General features: G+C 48.8%; 1 protein-coding gene across 1 annotated transcript in view; it reads left to right on the top strand.

The window, feature by feature from the left end:
• LOC146809127 (suppressor of tumorigenicity 14 protein homolog) overlaps window positions 1-20,809 on the top strand; it is a 144,760-nt gene that overhangs the window by 70,062 nt on the left and 53,889 nt on the right. Inside the window, exons 5-9 of the mRNA XM_085615942.1 lie at window positions 771-946; window positions 1,828-1,863; window positions 2,040-2,274; window positions 2,650-2,786; window positions 20,219-20,316. Coding sequence (XP_085472068.1) covers window positions 771-946; window positions 1,828-1,863; window positions 2,040-2,274; window positions 2,650-2,786; window positions 20,219-20,316 — 682 coding nt within the window. The remainder of the gene's footprint in view (window positions 1-770; window positions 947-1,827; window positions 1,864-2,039; window positions 2,275-2,649; window positions 2,787-20,218; window positions 20,317-20,809) is intronic.

The following is a 20,809-nucleotide window of genomic DNA, read 5'->3' as shown; positions in this document are numbered from 1 at the left end:
TATTTTAATATGCACATTGCTTATTTATTCTATTAGTTTAGTCCCATATAGTAACCTTAGCTACTTTTGTTTTCTATGCCAATCACAATCCTACAACTGACACAACTACCCTCTCCTTGCTGTCTTTCATTATCCAGCCTTCTCCCTTCCATCCTATTTACTCACCCTTCTTTTATTTCCGTTTGCTAACCCGCTCTAATAATTGCACGCAACTCCTATTATCTCACATACATCATCACTTGAAAATATAGAACATGGTTCAGTTTTCTTAGAGTAAATGATAGCATTATTATTTCTCAGTTTGAACGCTTGTAGTGCTTTCCACTGATGTCTCGCTCTCGTTATTGGCCCGCCTCTACATGAGATCAGATCTTCTATGTCCGAGGTTCTGCTTATGTCCATGAAGCATTTCCTTTCTGCAAACCCTTCCTATCTGTATTTTCATCTTCTCAGTCGCTGTTGTGTGTGATGTCCCCTAGCACAGTACTCGCTGGTCTGCTGATCGCCCTTATGACTGAGTCCTCACTACTGGGCCCTTAGGGTGTGTCCTCAACAGTCTGGCTTCGTCAAATGTCAGCCGGAACGTCATTCCAAACAGAAGAATACTTTCAGAAAAGCTTTGGGATTGGAAACCTATTGACATTTTTACCTTGGGGAGGGGCATTTCTTATAGCAGGTAAACGCACCTTGAGATCTTGTGTCTATGGGTGTATAAGGTGTTCACATTCTCCTCCTTATTTTCATAACTGATGTCGCTCTCTTGCCCTCAGTGAAGGGAGCACCATTGCCTACTGCTGGATCCGCTTCGTGGTCCCCAACGCCAACTCAAGTGCCCTGCCGCTCTTCACCGAGAGCGCCATCAATGGGAATCTGCGGCGTAGCACCCGCACGCCAACCCGGACAGTCTCGCAGGAGACCCTGCGTGTCTCTGACATAGCCCTCTCTGGTGAGTTCTCTAGCACTTCCTGGGCTTTCTTAGGCGACCTGGTGGTGGATACTCAACTGTTATCAGATTTGGGGGTTTTGAGGTGGGGATATTTGGGTCCTGACTTCTTGACTGCCGTCTGGGAAAAGTTCCCCGCTTGGTACACTAGGAGTGAGTCCTCCACTGCTGCACTCTGCTGATGTCCTGTTACAGCATGTTCTGTTCCATCTTGTGGTGAGTCCTCTGCTGTCCCCTGGAGACCTACACGGCTATCTCCTGGAGATTAATATTCTTCCGCTCTCCCGTGTGGCAGAAGATGGCGAGTCTTCCACTATTGCTCTCTGGGGTGAGGCCTGCCTGTCTGGAACCACTATTCTCTGGTGAATCAGCAACCATGACAGGCCTGTACTTTTCATCATGCTGTACTCCCGGAGGTGAATTCTCTACTTTAATCTCCTCTGCTAGGGGGCTCATCTCTCCTTCTCCACATCTGAGGTGAGACTGAGAACTGCCGCTAGCCTTCTGGCACAAGACTGCGTCTCTCCTCTCCATCATCATTCTCTGGGCTGTGTCCCAAGTCACCTTCACTGTCTTGTAGTCATGTAGTTCTTGCTCTGCCTACCTTCTCCACCCCTTACTCTGCCTCATGGAGGTTCTGCTCTTCTCTGAGTGACTGAAGCTGGAGGCTTTCTGAGTACATGTCCAGGTTACAGGTCCGTCAACAATTCCCTAGACCTGTCTAGGACTAAAACCTCGTTTCCATCAGATCTCATTTTACATGAGCTACAGGACACCGTTCTCATCTTTGCTCACCTTTCTCACCTCAGTCTTTGGTGATCAGATTTTCACCTCTTATATAATGAATACGATCTGAAATTCTGAAATGTACCTCTGTTTTGCAGCTGCCGAACCTCGGACCGTGAAAGAACCCAGAGATGGTATGTAGATTTGTTGTGATTTCCTATTAATTAAATTGTAGTGTGTCCATGTGAGGACCTGATCTGTCCATGCTGCGTGAGCCATTTTAATTGTCCTTGCAGACATGCGATACCAGCTCACCCTCATCTAGTTTGAGAGCATGCTTACTTGTCTTAACATTTCTACTTCCTCCCAGGTTCCTGTTTTTTCAGCTACCGAGCAGGGCCCGTTGGCGAGACCACCACATTCTCCTCACCTGGCTTCCCATCTGGGTACCCACCTAATGCCCGCTGCCAGTACCTGCTCCGCGCTGACCGAGGCAATATCATCCGCCTGACCTTCCCCACCTTCAACATCGAGGACAGCTGTCCCGACGTATTTGTCGACATATTTGACTCACTAGCTCCAGAGAGGAAAAGAATAATAACTGAGTGAGTGCAGTTTCCTTACACCCGCTAGCATTTTAATGCTCTGCCAGTTCACCACATTCCCACCATTTAGACATTTTTGGAGCCCCAAAAGTGCATCGAATACTCTTTACCCGGAACTGCACCTCCCCTGCTCCTACAGTACGTGATGCTGCTGCAGCTCTGCTAGTAGCCATCAGCCTGTTTACACAGAGGTGGTGCCTACAAACAGATCCCTAGCGCCCATTATTCCTGACAAAGGTCCTCTGTTTAGGGAACCCAACACAATTCTATGTCTGTTTGCCTACTCTTCTTCCTCCTACTTTCTCTTGCTCCTCACTGCATCCTTATAGTTGGACAGTAATACCATAGCCTGACGTTTCTCCCTATTTCTTTCAGGAAATGTGGTAACCGGCCTCCGTCCAATCCACTGGCAGTGATGTCTTCCGGGAGCGTGGCACTGATGACCTTGGTCACTGGCAGTGGTGGTTCTGCTCCTGGATTCCAAGTGCAGTTCTCACAGGTTCCTAAGAAAAGTGAGTGGACTCTTGGATTCGAACACCTGTTTGGGGGGGAGGGGAGGATTGCTGGGCTAGTCAACATCGTAAAATATAAAATCTGACGTATACCAATTTCACAGGTATCCAGAGGAATCTGAAAATGTAGATCGGGTTTCTAAACTGGAGTTCCTCTCCACATTTGTGTGGTCCTGGGCATCTCACTTTGACCCCAGTCTTAATTCCCTACTCTTCAAAAATGTGAAAGCAGATTAAAGCAAAGCATTAACAGCACCTACGGAGTCCATGAGTTGCAGATTTTCCCTGTAAAGGATAAAAGGGTAACACGCCATGGGAGAAAGGGGTAGCCACCCCGTGCAAGTCTACCTTCTCATTTGGTCACATCATTTGAAGCATCCGAGTGTATCTTGCTGGAGAGATCACAGGCACCAAATAAGATCACCAGCAGCAGCTTAGAGCGATCAAGACGGTGAAAGTTTTTGGATGAGCTGAGTAGCGGTGGACCACTGCTTCCAAAACTACTATTTACTGCTTGAGGTTGGATATACAGCAGGGGTGTTGGGAAAGGTATTGGATGTTGAGGGATAATATCTTCCGTTGCAGGGTTGCTTCCAAAGTTCTGCCTGTACCGTGGTTGCTTGGCCTCTGGGTGTCACGGCAGCTGTGATGGGGGTACATTCTTGCTGGCACACCTGTCTCCCTTTTCCTTTTGAAGCTCTTCTTAAATGAGGCAGAGGTAAGATGAAAGCTCTGACTAACCAGAGGAGGCACTTACACAGAGCACCAGAGGAATGTTTTCTTCATTTGCTGTTGTAGGATATCGAAGAAAAGGTGTCTAAAGAGGTCTTTATTATTTGGGCCCATTTTACCTTCTACCCTGTAGCCTTTTTAGAAAACTATCTCTTTTTGTCTTTGTGTAATCTTTTCTAAGATTGTGGTCTGGGAGGAGGGTACACCACGATGAAGCTCAGGGCCTTTGTCAGAAGGCCACTGACCACTTAGAACCATATACATCTTGTTTTACAAGCCTGAAATGGGCAATCTGAGATGCATAGCCTTCTAATTGGCCTCTCTCTACTCTGTGAGGAGACTAAGTGGACATCTGCCACAGCGTAAACTAAAGTTAGTGGTGTGCCTCTTAGAACATTGAAGTAAATTTCATATTGAAGCTGTGTCTGTTTTTCATTCATTATAATGACAACATTCTGATCTGCCCTCCAGACCTGCAGTGTCATTGGAAAGCCATGCAACAATGAGTGGACTACATGTGTTTGAAAGGGTAGATCAAATCCTATTGCTGCATGGACTACCTTCTGTTCCAATGCAATATGTTTGTCAGTTGAGGAGCATCCTCTGCGGCCACCAGCCAGGCCAAGGAAGTATAAATAATTCTTCCAGATGTTTGGAAATTTGGGCTTCTATGCTTTTTGGAGATACAGCTTGTCTCAGAAAAGAAAGAACACACTCCCAGACCCCTTGCAGTCCATCTGTTCAGAAATTGAATCAATAGCTAAACTGTGAACATCAACTGGATCGGATCCCTCATTGACAACAAGAAACGGACATCCTCACCATCTCCCTGCTAACAACACCGCACCCACATGTAGACTGCCTTTGACTTTTTCTTGTGCAGCAATGCAAACCACCTCTTGACTTGCTGATGGCAACCAAGATGAAACTCTACCAACATCATTAAATTTAGTCAAGAAAATGTCCTCCTCACAATCCACCACATTACCTCCTCCCTCAGTCAAGAAACCTTTTTGATGCCATCGAGAGAGGATGGAGCCTGCCCTGCGTAAGAAACTTATCCCAGATCTAGATCATCTCTCCAACATTTAACCCGTCCTGGGCTATAGTTTACTCGACAAAAATCATCCAAAAAGTTGTTTCAATCCAGTGGTCTCTGCAAGCAAGAACAATTTTCTGTAGGAGTACAGATCCAGATGCAAACCACCTTGCACTGTAGAGATGGGTGCTGATCGCATAGTTGATGGATGGGCTCTTTATTAATGAGTGTGTACTCCCAGCCTCATGGAAACCTACATGGCCTTTTCTGCTATGCAATGGCATTTGCCATCCACAACCCAGCATCCGTTCCTCCTACTCATTAACTTATAATGGTCTTCGACCATGTACAGTACTCCGCTTCCTTATGGCTAGGTTTGTGCTACAGCAATACCAAACACATACAGTGTTTCACCTCCTACCATGCCACCTCTACCAATTCATATGGGTACTACAAGCTCCCTGGAACTCCCTGTCTCCTGTAGAGAATATAAGGGTTCCATACACTATCTGAAAATCTTAAGCTTCTACATGGAACCTTCAGATCCATAATTGCAGACAGCAACCTCAAGGTCCATTAATGTGCAACGTCTCTCTACAAAAACAACAATTGATGGACAGAATGCAGAACAATGTCATACAGTCACCCCAGTACAAAGATCTGGGCCTAAATCTATTGTGTTTTTGCTCACCATGCCATTCCAGTTTGAACCCAGCCACATGCAAATCAGTCTTGACCCCGTGCTTCATGGGAACAGTCTAGACCGAACTGCCAGGCCAGGTCCTCCCTGGACTGGAAACCAGCATCCTAGGACCGGTTTCGGGCTTTCAGCCCTCATCGGCCAGGATAGCTTGACTCCAGTGGCATGGAGAGCATGGATCCACGTCTGGGCATACCCGTCCCACTCGGTGTGACAAATGCAAAAACAATTAATGGACAGAATGCAGAACAATGTCATACAGTCACCCCAGTACAAAGATATGGGCCTAAATCCATCGTTTTTTTTGCTCACCATGCCATTCCAGTTTAGACTCAGCCATGTGCAAATCAGTCTAGACCCTGCTCCCAATGGGAACTGGTGCAGTCTCTCCTCCACTGGTGAAATTTTGTGGCACAAAGCACCATGAGCTAATCCAGACTAGGGTATCGAGTACAGCCTATCCCAGTATCAAAGCTTAACCAGGCAAAGACTCATTTCCTTTTAATGACCAACAAATCTAAACAAAAATTCAGGGAAAACCACTTCCATTAATCCGTGGTATCTCCGAGACCCTGACACCTGATAGAAAATAATCCAAGCCACAGATCATTACTTCCATGAAAGCGAGGGTACAGTAGAATCAGCCCAAATGTTATGGGAAGCATACAAGTCCGTAATCCGCGGGCAAGCCCTATCTCTTATCGCAGGCAAGAAAACAGACAAACCGAAGGACTTGGTGCAGGCAGAAGATGAAGTACTTGGAATAGAGGAAGAATTAGAAGTGACAGTAACCCCTGAGAAGTTGCACCTCTTGCATCTAAAACAAGATGAGTTCAAAGCCATAACGGACAGAGCTAGGACTCGAGGGAGGGAAATGCAAAACAGAATCTAAGAGCAAGGAGACAAAGTAGGGAAATTAATCGCATGGTTAGATGAGAGAGAGTGAACTAATCGTCTTGTGCCTGAGTTACATGTAGAGGATGTTGGCCCTATCACTGACCCGCAGGAAATCGCTGACCGGTTTGCCAAATATTATCGTACGGTGTACTGCACAAAAGGGCAGTACTCGGCCGAAGAGAACTGCTCCCTAATCCAGGATATCTCACTTCCCACCCGGACAGACTAAAACCGGGAATACCTCCAGTCCGATTTTTCAGATGAGGAAGTAGCTCAGGCGATACGGGCGATTCATTCTGGAAAAGCCTCAGGTCCCAGTGGCCTACTAATCGAGCTATATAAGCTTAGACCAGATAAGATTAGCCCCATATCTTCGGTCAATGTTTGTGGCCAGCAAGGAAAAAGGGACACTCCCCATGGATCAAAGGCTAGCCAACATTGTAGTTGTTCACAAAGAGTGTAGACACAAATCCAGCTGTGCTTCATATAGACCTATATCCCTACTCCACGCGGAACCCAAGATGCTCGCAAAACTATTGGCACTCTGGTTGGTAAAAGTGATAGCCTAGTACATCCGGACCAATCCGGTTTCATGCCACATCGCAACACTGCTTTAAACCTGTGCAGAGTACATGGAGTTTTGGGCAGGACAGCAACTATCCGTGAACCTGGGGTACTGCTATCACTGGACGCCACCATGGCGTTTGACATGGTGGAATGGCCATACCTCTTTACAGTACTCGGCAAAATGGGCTTTGGGCCCACATTTGTGAGTTGGATCCGATTACTATATTCAAAAGCAATTTCTTAAGTAGTGGTGAATAATCGCACATCAACAGCATTTCAGTTAAGCCGAGGTACACGCCAGGGGTGCCCTTTGTCCCTGCTCCTATTTGCTTTGGCCCTGGAGCCCCTGGCGGCTTGGATCCGCAGGGATCCAGTGATTCGAGGTATGCATTGGTCCCTGGACTGGGAGGATAAGATATCCTGGTGTGCCGATGATATTCTGTTGTACCTTACCTCCCCAAGAGCCTCCTTAATATGTCTACTTGATATCCCAGCAGTGTTTGGCAGATACTCCGGCTTCACCACAAACTGAACGAAATCTGTTATCTATGTCCTACAGGGAGAGCAAAGTGTCCTCCCAAGGAACTGCCCAATTCGACTTCCGATATCTGGGCATCTTTATTTCACTAAGTCCCACGCCCCGTTTCGCCGTAACCTCCTGCCACCAATACAGAGATTGAAAAGGCACATAAGTAACGAAGTCTTTGCCCTTCACGCTGGTGGGTAAGGCTGCCCTTTTCAAGATGATGACTCTGCCCCGCTTCCTTTACGCCCTCCAGAACTCAATGGATCAAGTTCCCAAATCATATTTTAAGGAAGTAGTCTCCAGAGGGATCTCTTGTGGGGCGGAAAACCTCGAATTGCTTTAACCAAGCTCACCCTGAATTGGTACGACGGTGGCATCAGCCTCCCAGATATTAAAAAATATTATTGGGCGACTTAACTTGCTGCCATTAACCAGGGGAACTATAGTTGCCTCGATGACCTGGGATACGCCATGGACAGGTAGCTTCTCCCAGGGGGAGAATACAGCAGAGCACTCTATTCTAGATCCCGTAAATACCGCCTAACTGGACCAACCGCGCACTCGGTCCATATATGGCATGTTGTGAAGAAATGTCTGGGTTGGGACCGCAGACTCACCCTGGCAACTCCTTTGTGGAACTCCCAAAAACTGGTGAATATGTGGCAAACCAAGGGCTTCGATAAATGGGACCTAATAGGAATTTCCCAGATTAAAGATCTCTGGGTCAAGGATGAAATCATCCCATTCACCTCCCTCCAACAACAATATAGCCTGGCAGACACTGAACGCTATAGATGTCTTCAAGTCCAGCATGTCCTCCAAATTTATCTTACTAAGAAGTCTGCCCTCCCTTGGAGGATAGGATACTCGATGGCCATCCGCCCGAAAAAGCCATCTCCATCTATAAAAAACGAATTAACAACATGGAAGATCCACTCCAATCTCTCAAGGAGAAATGGATAAGGGACGGCCTTGAACTGGACGAGGAAGACTGGCAAGAAGCAGTTTCCGCCCCGAGGGAGGTGGCAATCCAAGCTCGACTACTATTAGTACAACTCAAAATTCTCCACAGGATATAGATAACTGGCCCAGGATTGGTCCGCATGGGAAGGACTGATAGTGGGGAGTGCAGACGTAGATGCGGGAAAGAAGGCACTTTCATCCACATTCTATGGGAATGTGAACACATACAAACCTACTGGCATGCCATACACTGCACACTCAGTGAGGTTCACACAATCGACCTGCATCCGGAGGCACACAGGTGCCTATTGAACATTTGGGTACCGACCGACCTCATCTCCTACACTAAGAAATGGGCAACATTAGCAGTAATGATTGCAAAAAGAAATGTAGCACAAAACTAGGGAGCCCTTCAACCATCCAAAATAGCAAAATGGAAGGAAGATCTGGACTGGTGCATGTTCTGTGAAAAGTCAGTCTATATAGCTAGAGGATGTCCCAGGAAATAGAACAGGGTCTGGGGGCCTTGGAACTCTTACAGGGGAAACATTTGCACCCCACCGCCACTATTGGCGGTGGGGTGCAAATGGGGGGGGGTGGAAAGGTGCCTGCATGCGCGATATCAGTCGCTGTCTCGCTACATTTAACGCGCGTTGCGCTTACTATCGATTTTAACAAAGCCTGATTTCATGTTTATATTAGTTTAGTTTGGAGCCTCGTTTTTTAATTAGACCAGTCCCTGGCCTCATACTTGCATTTTAACTGTGCCCCCACCGCGTTTTTTCGCGGAATCCTCACTTACTTGCAGCTTCCTCGCGGCGCTTGGCCGCCATCTTGGGGTGGTCTCCTGCCTCCTGGGCCACTTGTTGCAGCGCTCTAGCGCTTCCTGTAGCCCAGGTGAGCTGGTACTTAAGGCGAGCTCTTCTAGTGCTCTTCCTTGGGAAAGGTGCCTGCATGCGCGATATCAGTCGCTGTCTCGCTACATTTAACGCGCGTTGCGCTTACTATCGATTTTAACAAAGCCTGATTTCATGTTTATATTAGTTTAGTTTGGAGCCTCGTTTTTTAATTAGACCAGTCCCTGGCCTCATACTTGCATTTTAACTGTGCCCCCACCGCGTTTTTTCGCGGAATCCTCACTTACTTGCAGCTTCCTCGCGGCGCTTGGCCGCCATCTTGGGGTGGTCTCCTGCCTCCTGGGCCACTTGTTGCAGCGCTCTAGCGCTTCCTGTAGCCCAGGTGAGCTGGTACTTAAAGCTCACCCTGCTAGCGCAGCGGTGACGCGCAGCGGTAGCGCCTGACTCGCGCCGGAGTCGAGCCAGAGTCTGCCCGTCTGCGCCCGTCCGCGCTAAGTACGCGCGGTACGCTGGGGACTCCATCTCGTTTTGTAATATTGTTTATATCTTTGTGCTCGTAGCTCTCGCTCTGTCAGGATGATTAAGTACTCCGACGCCTCGCTTCGCGCCATTAGAGATACACTTCCACGCTGCCCTGCCACACCCTACCATCCGTTGTGTGGCCCGTGTCAGTGTGTTTGTAATAGATGGTCATTGGGCCAGGCGGTAGGTATTCGCGAGCTCGCCTCTCCTCCTGCCTCTCGAGCTCCTCCTGGTCTCTTTCCGCTGCCCGACAGTCTGGGGTCTGGACTCCGATTTTTAAATCTGAATACCAGATCTCTAGTGAAACATCATTTGTCGGTGGCTGATCTCATTGTGGATAAGACACCTGATCTGCTGGCCGTAACGGAAACCTGGCTACAAGATACTGACGACGCCATAGTCAATCTCGCCTGTCCTCCGGGCTACTCATGTTTTAGATCTAACCGCCACTCTAGAGGTGGAGGGATCGCCTTATTTATTAGATCCGCCTTCACATGCACCTGGACGATCTTGCAGATTGCCGGATGTGAGAGCGCGCTGTTTAAGGTTTCCATCAGCCCTCAGTTCTCGCTGTCAGGGATGGTTGTTTATCGCCCTCCAGGCAGCGATGTTGCTTTTAGAGGTGCTTTTCCGGAGGCGGTGAGCCTATTGGCTAGTGGCTGCGCAAATTTTTCCATCTTGGGTGATCTAAATCTCCACTTTGACAGGTTAGATTCGCCGGCCATTAGTGGTTTTTTGGCAGACTTAGAGGCTTTGCAGTTGGTCCAGCTTATTTCTCAGCCTACTCACGTGGCCGGCCACATCCTGGATCCGTTTTTTACCACTCTCTCGGAAGTTCGGATTGTGGCGGTTGATCCTGTGTTATGGTCTGACCACCATCTGGTGTCTGCTTGGCTTCCTCTCCCTGCCAATCCTACCATACCGCCCCCCTTGCGGATTCCCCGGCGCCATTGGAACAAGCTGAGGTTAGAGGACCTTCATCGTATTATGGGTGCTGAGCCACTGGGCCCCCTGCTGAATGCCACCTCGGGCTATGACCGGTTCTGTAACTGGATTACCAGGGCGCTGGACGTCCTGGTACCTATCATCTCCAGCAAGTCCAGTCCCCGGCAGGCCAGCCCCTGGTATGACAGCACGTTGCGTGCATTGAAGTCCTCTTGCAGACGGGCGGAAAGGGTGTGGCGTAAGTCGTACGATGCCGATAAGAAATCCATCTACCTGGCCCTAGTAAAGCTTTACCATCGAGCCATATGCAGGGCCCGGGCGGCGTTTTACGCAGCCGAATTTAGAAACAGCCCTAATCCGACTAAAACCATCTTTAAAACCATAAAAGATTTAATGGCAAAGAGAGCTCCTCCACAGTTGGACAGTTCCATCGCCCACTGTGAAGCCTTAGCCACCTTCTTTATGGATAAAGTCAGGAAAATCTATCTGGCGTTTCCTAGCACACCGCCTCCTGTGATCCCCTGGAGCGGCTCTAGCAGCTGTCCAGCGCTGCACTCCTTTCCTTCCGTCTCCGATGAGGAGTTCGCAATGTGGGCCCTGCGAGTCAAGTCTGGATCACCTGCAGACCCGGTAAGATCTGCGCTGTTCAGGGACGCTGCTTTTCAGGGTCGCACTGTGGTGTGCTCCCTGATTAACCTCTCCCTAACCTCTGGCCTGGTTCCGGCCAAATGGAAGCAAGCGGTGGTTTCCCCGATCCTAAAAAAACCATCTCTGGATCCTTCGAGACCTGAAAACTACCGCCCTATATCTTTGCTCCCTTGGCCGGCCAAGGTTATGGAGGCCCATGTAAATCGGGTCCTCACGGAGCATATGACCCTTGTGAATGTCCTGGATCCAACGCAGAATGGGTTTCGTGCTGGTCACAGCACTGAGACGGCCCTTCTAGCAATGGTTGAGCATTTGCGAGGTGTGCTTGATGCAGGTCAAACGGCAGCGCTTATTTTACTCGATCTGAGCGCTGCCTTTGACACTGTCTCCCATCGCATCTTGCTACACCGCCTGCAGGACATTGGCATTTGTGGTTCAGCTCTGCAGTGGTGCCGCTCCTTCCTCAGTGATCGCTCCTTCTGCGTTGCCACCCCTCCTTTTCAGTCCAAGTATCATCCTTTGGACATGGGGGTTCCGCAGGGCTCCTCGCTGAGTCCCACGCTTTTCAATCTGTACGTGCAGCCGCTGGCTGAGGTCGTCAGGCAATGGGACCTTACCATGGTCTCCTACGCTGACGACACTCAGCTGGCGGTGACGATCAGCGGGGATGCCAAGCGGGATGCCATTAGGTTCCGAAGTGGGCTGAGAGAGGTGGCCAGTTGGATGAATAACAACTGTCTCCAACTGAACGCGTCAAAAACTGAGGTGATGATCGTTGGAAGGGATGCGGACCACTGGGGGGATGAATGGTGGCCTCCAGAGCTGGGATCAGCGCCGGTCCCTGTCCTGGAACTCAGGAATCTCGGAGTCTGGCTTGACCATACGCTTAGCTTTGTGACTCACACAAAGAGAGTGGCGGCCTGCTGTTTTGGAGTACTACGCGGGCTAAGACCCCTGCTGCGTTTCTTCGATGCCCCCACAAGACAGCTGGTCATTCAAGCTATGATCATCTCGCGGCTGGATTATGCCAGCTCTCTCCTATTAGGAGTAAACCAAGCCGAGATTCTTCGTCTACAACGAGTCCAGAATGCGGCAGCTAGGGCGGTGGTTGGTCTGCCTCGATCCTGCCCCACTTCTAACACCCTGCGTTCCCTGCACTGGCTCCCGATATGTAAGCGAATCCAATTTAAGGCTCTCTGCCTGGTTTTTAAAATTCTGAGAGAGTTGGCACCTGGAATACTTAATTCATTGATTTCGTCTTACGTTCCCACTCGTTCTCTACGATCCCTTGGACAGTCCTTGGTGGTCGTCCCCCGTTTCAGACTTAGTCGGATGGGGGGTCGCTCCTTCCGTGTGAAAGCCGCAACCCTCTGGAACGCTCTTCCCTTGGAAATTCGGCTCTCGAACGACCTTTTGTCCTTCCGCAGAGCTTTGAAAACCCTTCTGTTTTAATTATTTCCTGTCTTTATTTTCTATTCCGTGTCGACGGATCCTGTGTTATGTGGTGTTTTCCTTTCCCTGCGCCAGGACGCTCCTTCGCTGGAGCAGCTGTGCGCATTAAAATGTAACTAACATAACATAACATATTGAATGAGGATGAAAATCTTACACCCCCCCCCCCCCCCAGGTGTTGTATATTGTACACTGTGATTTGACTCTCTGTGACCTAGTGTGGATGTTTGAAAAGTACACTGTCTTCTAATTCTGTCTTAATATTGCTTGTTGTGTCGATACTACTTAACAAAAAGATTTATAAAAAAAAACAACCAAAGTTTCAAGACCTCCATTTGTTTCCCCATAAATCTGGGACGACAACCAGGTGGACTTTGGAACTGCTCTGAACCTCCTGCAATTCAGAAATAGCTGACACATCTCTTCCAAGAGCATTGGCCTCACACAGTAGAACTTAATGTTATCTGCCTCATTGCAAGCAATTAATTTGGTACCCTTGAGCTGTGTTCCATTGTTCGACTCACCATTGCTACCTTCTATGTTGGCACTATACAAGTAACACTACATACAACATCTATGGACACATACATTATAAGAATCCACACTTTTCCAGCTCCTTTGAATCTTGAAGGATCAGGTCTTTGGCAGACTGGGAAATTGTAGTGAAGTGCATGGTTTTTAACGACTAGTGTATGTTGTTCACCTGAGGTCCTGTATCTGAACCGGTGGATGGAACAATTAAGTGCTGTATCCCCAAGGTTCCCGTGAGAAAAGTACTAACCTCCTTCAAATAGCTTACTATATATTTTTCTGAAGTGGCCCACTCTGAGGAAGCTGTTCCGGAGTTGCCTTCTTCTTGGAAGCCTGAGTGTGATGAACATTTAGAACCTTTTTACTCTGCAAACTTTCCCACCAGAACTGCACTGCTCCTAGCCTTCACATGATTTTCCGGAACAGATCTGCAGTCATGTGTCCCTGATGGAATATTCCAGGAACCCATAGGACTAGTAATCAAGTGATTATGCCTCGGATCGCAGAAGGGCTTTAGAAATGTGTTCCCAGCAGACACTGCTTCTGATGTTCAGCTAGCTTGTCTACTAATGCATCCCTAGCCTGGCCCCCTTGATCTATGGATTAATCTGTCAATATATAATCCCCAGCCAAACTCTCTTGGAGTTTGGGAAGGAAATCTGTAATTCATACTGCATAATCGGATTCTAAAAGGGAGGTTTCTACTTCTTAATACTTGCTAAAAAGGCCTGTAATTATATATTTTGAGTACCGATATATAGACAGGTAGTCTGTCACTAAAAAATGCATTATCTATTTTATTGCCAAGTAAAGCATTCCAACAAGAAATTCTGTTCATATCTTCAGTACCACACAGCATGTTTTAATGGAATACCAAGAGGTACTGGTGATTGTTGAACAAAAACACGTGCTCATCTTGCATATATATTCACAGAACTACAGAGAGGCTACAGTTGAGATAAAACAACTTATGACTGTTCCTGTTTGATAAGGTTTGCCTAGAGCACTTTCTAAATATGAGCAGAGAAACTGAGCAGATATCGGCCAGCTAGGAGTTGCAATATTTGAAAGGATTGTAACTTGGATGCAGCACATAGTGATGTGAATGTTTTGTTGGCAGGGCACAGGTTGCATTTGGAGCGCAATGCCTTGGGGCTTGAGAGGTAGTTCAAGGAGCAGCCATTTATGGTCTCCAAGACCAGGATCTATAGCTACTATAGCACTCTGCTGTTAGTGGACAGCTTGGTGACTCTACTGGGATGTGCCATAGCACCCGAGCTACGACGCACCATCAACGCCACTTTCCAATCCGGCACATTCCCCGACGACTGGAAACTCGCAGAAGTCAAACCCCTCCTCAAGAAGCCCTTCACGGATCCAACGCACCTCAAACTACAGACCCATCTCTCTCCTCCCCTTCGCAGCTAAAGTCACACAGAAGATAGTTAACAGCTAGCTCACGAACTTCAATGAAGACTACTCCATCCTAAACTCTTCCCAATCTGGATTCCGCAGCAACCACAGCACCGATACTGCCCTCCACACCGCCACATACGACATCCACACCCTCCTCGACCAGGGCCACACAGCAGCCCTCATCCTACTGGACCTCGCTGTGGCATTCGACAGTCTTCCACTGCACTCTCACCACCAGACTCCATGATAATCCCCCCACTCTTCCCCACTCTTCCCCACTCTTCCCCACTCTTCCCCACTCTTCCCCACTCTTCCCCACTCTTCCCCACTCTTCCCCACTCTTCCCCACTCTTCCCCACTCTTCCCCACTCTTCCCCACTCTTCCCCACTCTTCCCCACTCTTCCCCACTCTTCCCCACTCTTCCCCACTCTTCCCCACTCTTCCCCACTCTTCCCCACTCTTCCCCACTCTTCCCCACTCTTCCCCACTCTTCCCCACTCTTCCCCACTCTTCCCCACTCTTCCCCAATCCACCCCACTGATCACTCCTGCGCCAGCGCTCTAGGTGATAGCACCTTTGCTGTTCTGTTGAATGTGTTTTTTAAAAAGAGAAAATCGTTTTTTTAAAAGGAGAAAATTGTTTTCTTAAAAGGAGAAAATCGTTTTTACATGCAAACTGCTGTTGCTAATGTGATTCGAATTGTGCACTGACTCCCCGGTCCACCGCAGCTACTCGGGCTGATTGTTGTGGAGGGAGAACAGAGCGCTCCTACTTCCTGGTAGTGCCATTTCTTGGCGGCCATTTTAGTGGGTTGACGCTCCAGTGTTCCCTGAGCCCTGACTACTTAGGCTCCCAGCGCTGACACGCTCGAGTAAAACCTGAACTGATCACTCCTGCGCCAGCGCTCTAGGTGATAGCAACTTTGCTGTTCTGTTGAATGTGTTTTTTTAAAAAGAGAAAATCGTTTTTTTAAAAAGAGAAAATCGTTTTCTTAAAAAGAGAAAATCGTTTTTACATGCAAACTGCTGTTGCTAATGTGATTCGAATTGTGCACTGACTCCCCGGTCCACCGCAGCTACTCGGGCTGATTGTTGTGGAGGGAGAACAGAGTGCTCCTACTTCCTGGTAGTGCCATTCCTTGGCGGCCATTTTAGTGGGTTGACGCTCCAGTGTTCCCTGAGCCCAATCTATATTAACTTCCTTCGCCCCGCGCAGCGGCACGCGCAGCGGTAGCGCCTTGGACGCGCCGAAGAGGCGCCAAAGAGAAGCCAGTCTGCGCCAGTCCGCGTCCAGACGCTTCCAGTCTCCGGACCCAGCTGTCCTCATGGTAGGAAATCTCCTCACATACAGCACTTCCTCACTATATGCATTGCGTCCTTCGGTCAACCCACTATGTTTGCATTCAGTCCTTCCCTTACACCCGAAGGCCCACTGCAAAACTTGTGATTGGGGCATAACTACTCCAAATGTTGTGAAAAACCCCTCCAAGCAGAAATGGAGGATGTTTCTTCTTAACTGCCGTTCCCTGCCCAAACACCATACTGAACTGGCCATGCTGATAGAGGAGCTCAATCCAGGCGCCCTCTTTCTAACAGAGACATGGCTTCAGCTAGAAACTGATCCCGCAATAGCATGGGCCACCCCCCAAGGCTATACTATTAAACATTTGGATCGCAAGACTGGCAGAGGTGGAGGGCTGGCTATTATCTATAGGGACAACTTTAGATGCCGCATCACTCCCTCCCCCAAGCCAGCCTGTGAGAACCTACATTTCACTCTTGAGTTCTCCCCATCCACTACTTTCTCCGGTATCTTAGTCTATCGACCACCTGGCACCCTCAACAACTTTATCACTAACATGACGGATTTAGCTGCCAACCTAGTGCTCACCTCGGCAAATTTCACCCTGCTGGGCGATCTTAATTTACACCTAGATGAGCCACTTGATTCAACAGCCAATAGTCTTCGAACAAACTTTCAGTCCATTGACCTGGCTCAGAAAGGCTTTCAATCAACGCATGTTAAGGGACATCTCCTAGATCACATCTACAGCAATCTAGATAGCTTAACCGTCGAGGCTCCAGTACCACTATCCTGGACCGATCATTTTTTAGTACCTTTTACATGGTCCACTTGCTCCCCCCCCCCCCCCCCCCATCTCACAAAATCACAATAAGCAGCGGGGAAGAAAATGGGCCTCCCTCCCACTTTCTAAGTGGAAACTGGCTCTTATAGAACACCTACCCCCAAATGTGACCAATCCCAATACAGCCATTGTCAATTTTGATAACTGGATCTCCAGTTCCCTTGACCTAGTCCTACCAGAGGAATCTTTGCACTTAATAAACAGAGCCAAAGTGGCCCCCTGGTACTCCCCGACTCTCAGGACTATGAAGCAATCTTGCCGCAAACTAGAGAGAGCCTGGAGACAAGATTACTCACAATCAAAGCAAGTTGAGTATAGAGCCGCAATAAAGCTCTATAAAAATCAAATAAAATCTACGCAAGCCCATTTTTATGAAGCCAAAATCAATCTAGCTGCAAACTCCCCCAAAGAAATTTTTAAAATAGCCAAATCTTTAATTTCTCCCCCTCCCCCCGAGCGTCTCACCTGACGGCGCGCAAACCCGTTGCAATAATTTAGCCACTTTCTTCTCCCAGAAGATCCAGGCCATCTATTCTTCATTTTCTACTGGCAGTGGTGACATGGACCACACCACCACCACAGATTCTGACTTCTTAGCCCCCAGCTCACTGGATGAATTCCCCCTCCTAGATTCCGACACTTTAGACAGAATGCTTCTTAAAGTCATCTCGGGATCCCCCAATGACCCAGCACCCCCGCAAACTCTCAATAAGGTGATGGACATCATCCGCCCTGTCATTCTGGATGTCCTTAATGCTTCCATCTCCTCTAACTCCGTCCCAGCACCATGGAAATGTGCGATGGTTAGGGCCCTTTTGAAAAAACCCACCTTGGACCAGAACAACTTGGCCAATTTCCGCCCCATTTCCCTACTTCCCTGGATGAGCAAACTGCTTGAAAGGCCATCAATAATATCTTAGTGGACTACTTAGAATCAAATAGTCTGCTATGCGCCTCTCAGACGGGTTTCCGCCCGCAGCATGGAACTGAAACTGCTCTCCTAGCAGTGACGGAAGAAACTAGATTGGTGCTGGACCGAGGAGGAAAAGCAGCCATCATACTACTCGACCTCAGTGCCGCGTTCGTCACTGTCAACCATGCCACACTGCTACACCGTCTGAAAGGCATGGGCGTGTCGGGCGCGGCCCTGGAGTGGCTGACCTCCTTCCTGGACGAGCGCTTCTTCCAGGTGTTTGAGGGCAAAGCAGTCTCCCCTAAGCAACCACTTAGATGTGGGGTTCCTCAGGGCTCCTCCCTGAGCCCCACACTTTTTAATGTCTATATGCGACCTCTAGCGGAGATAGTCCAGCCCTTTGGCGTGCGTATTGTCACCTACGCGGACGACACCCAGTTGGTGGTCTCTCTGGACCACACTGAGGAGCCGTCCAACACCCTGGGCTTCTGTCTAGAGGCCGTTGCTAAGTAGATGCAATCGTCCTGTCTCAAACTTAACGGGGAGAAGACAGAGATTATGCTATTGGGTAACCCTCCTCCGACCATTTTGACATCAATTTGGCCCACCTGCCTTGGTGCAACCCCCCCCCCAAACCGCAGATAAAGAGTCTGGGAATCTGGCTCGATAAAGCGCTGGACTTCTCGGTCCAGGCTACCAAAACTGCCTCCACGTGTCGGCCTAATGAAAATGCTCCGCAAAGTACTCCCTCTGCTTCCTTTCCAGGCGAGGAGAATCATGGTTCAGGCCCTGATACTCTCCCGCCTGGACTATGGAAACGCGCTATATCTGGGTGCCCCGGCTTCAGTGACCAACAGGCTCCAAGTCACGCAAAACTGCGCCGCCCGATTATTATTCAACATCCCCCACTGGCAGTCAGCCAAGAAAGCTCTAAAAGAATTGCACTGGCTCCCGATGGCTGCTAGAGCACAGTTTAAGGCTATGTGCATTGTGCACAAATCTTTCCATCGAACAGGCCCTGCCATCCTGTCCCCCTTAGTTGTGCCCTACGCTCCATCCAGAGCCCTTCGCTCGGGATCATTGCACCTAGTTACCACTTCTAAAATCAACAAAGCACGTTGGGGCGGCCGTTCCTTCTCTCATACTGCTGCGAGACTTTGGAACTCCCTCCCCTTAGCCCTCAGAGAAAATAATAACCGGCTGGCTTTTAGGAAAGCTTTGAAAACCCACCTGTTTGCAAAAACGTGCTAGTCTTACCCTGCGGCCCGCCACAGTGATCAATTAAAGCGCTGTGAGGCCTCCGGGTAGTCTATGCGCTATATAAATATAATTTTTCATTTCATTTCACTCTTCCCCAATCCACCCCACTCTTCCCCAATCCACCCCACTCTTCCCCAATCCACCCCACTCTTCCCCCCCACTCTTCCCCAATCCACCCCACTCTTCCCCAATCCACCCCACTCCACCCCAAACTCCAGTCTACCCCACCCCACTCTTCCCCAATCTACCAAACTCCAGTCTACCCCACCCCACTCTTCCCCAATCTACCAAACTCCAGTCTACCCCACCCCACTCTTCCCCACCCCACTCTACCCCACCCCACTCTACCCCACCCCACTCTACCCCACCCCAGTCTACCCCACCCCAGTCTACCCCACCCCAGTCTACCCCACCCCAGTCTACCCCACTGACTCTAGTATACTCCACTCTACCTCTACCTCTCCAAACTACACCAATCTACCCCCACTCTATTCAAATCTACCCTACTATAATCCACCCAATATACCCCAATCCAATCTACCCAACTCTTTCTAAACCCCTCCCCTCCCCCCATTCCAAATCTCTACCTTGATAGTAAATCAAGTGGGCTATTTTAATGGAAATTGTTAGTCCTTACTCTAATCCTAATATCTTGTATTACCCATGGCAGAATGTCGCTTTAGTAAAGTGAGGATACAATGGTTGTGAAATTTAGATGTGGAATTGGGTGGGCAAGGCAGCCGGTGGAATCTGTGTCACCCCAGATTAATACTAGATTTAATTTGTGTTTCCATCGAGATACCCCAACCTCACCTCATGTGGTCATGAATTGCCCCTTTACACATTTAACATTAACGTTTTGGAGGTGCTGGGGATGTAAATCACTGGCTTGTTTTTAAAATTCTGAAATTGTCTTGGTAGAAGGCGTCACTTTTATAGTTCCGTTCAATATCCTGGATCGTATTTGTAAAGCACGAACTACTCACCCTTATGGGTCTCAAGGCGCTGGGGGCTGTGGGGGAAATTAAGTGAGCTATTGCACAGTCTCACATGGTGCTGAGCTGCGCTGCCGCCGGAGCCGGGGATCGAACCCTGTGCTCCGAAGTCAGCTGCCCTGGCCATTGCACCACACCCCTCCACAGTTGTGGGAAGGACAGCGATGAACTCTACTGCAGTGTGATGAAATGCTCATCTTTCTCTATTGTGTTGGGTGCCTTAAGGTTGTGTTCTGTATTCCTATGCATAAAGAGCAGAAGATGTATATCCTATTCCTTCCTTCTATAATGGTATACTTCATACTTAATCTGTGTGTCCTAGGCTGTGGCCAGACCCTGAGCTCACAGAGTGGGAACTTCACGTCTCCTCACTATCCTGACTTCTACCCTCCCAACATTGACTGCAGTTGGACTATCCAGGTGAGATGCTGCCCCGGCTTGGTCATTCCTATGTCTTTTGCACAAGTGTGATTAAAAGACAAATGGTCTGTGTGTTGGGAAGGTAGAGAAAAAGATTAAGGGTGTGCATTGGGCGCTTGCTCCATGTGATATGGTGCCGGAGTGTGGAAGAAAACTGGTCCCAGCATGATGGTGGGGCCTGAACGTGGGAGTGGAATACGGGCTTCCAGGCTGAGCTGTTCTGGTGGAGTAGAGTATGGACCCACATGTCTCCAAGGGATATGGGGTTTAGAGCCCAATTATCTCATGAAGGGCTTTAGCAGGGGTCCCATGCTTCATGGCCGGGTAATAGTGCACTCCAGGGCGTTCTGGAGCTTCATGCACAGCACAGTCACCATCTTTTATTCTTGGAGTAGAGTATTATGTGACTGGTGAGGATTTTTATGGAATGGTCAGGTTTCATGGTGGGATGGAGCATAGTGATGGAGGGTAGGTACAAGGCTGTACAACAGGG

The sequence above is a fragment of the Triturus cristatus genome, chromosome 7 (assembly GCF_964204655.1).
Source record: "Triturus cristatus chromosome 7, aTriCri1.1, whole genome shotgun sequence".
Taxonomy (NCBI): domain Eukaryota; kingdom Metazoa; phylum Chordata; class Amphibia; order Caudata; family Salamandridae; genus Triturus; species Triturus cristatus.
Note: the sequence above shows the minus strand (reverse complement) of the source record. Positions and strands in the feature narration are given on the sequence as shown.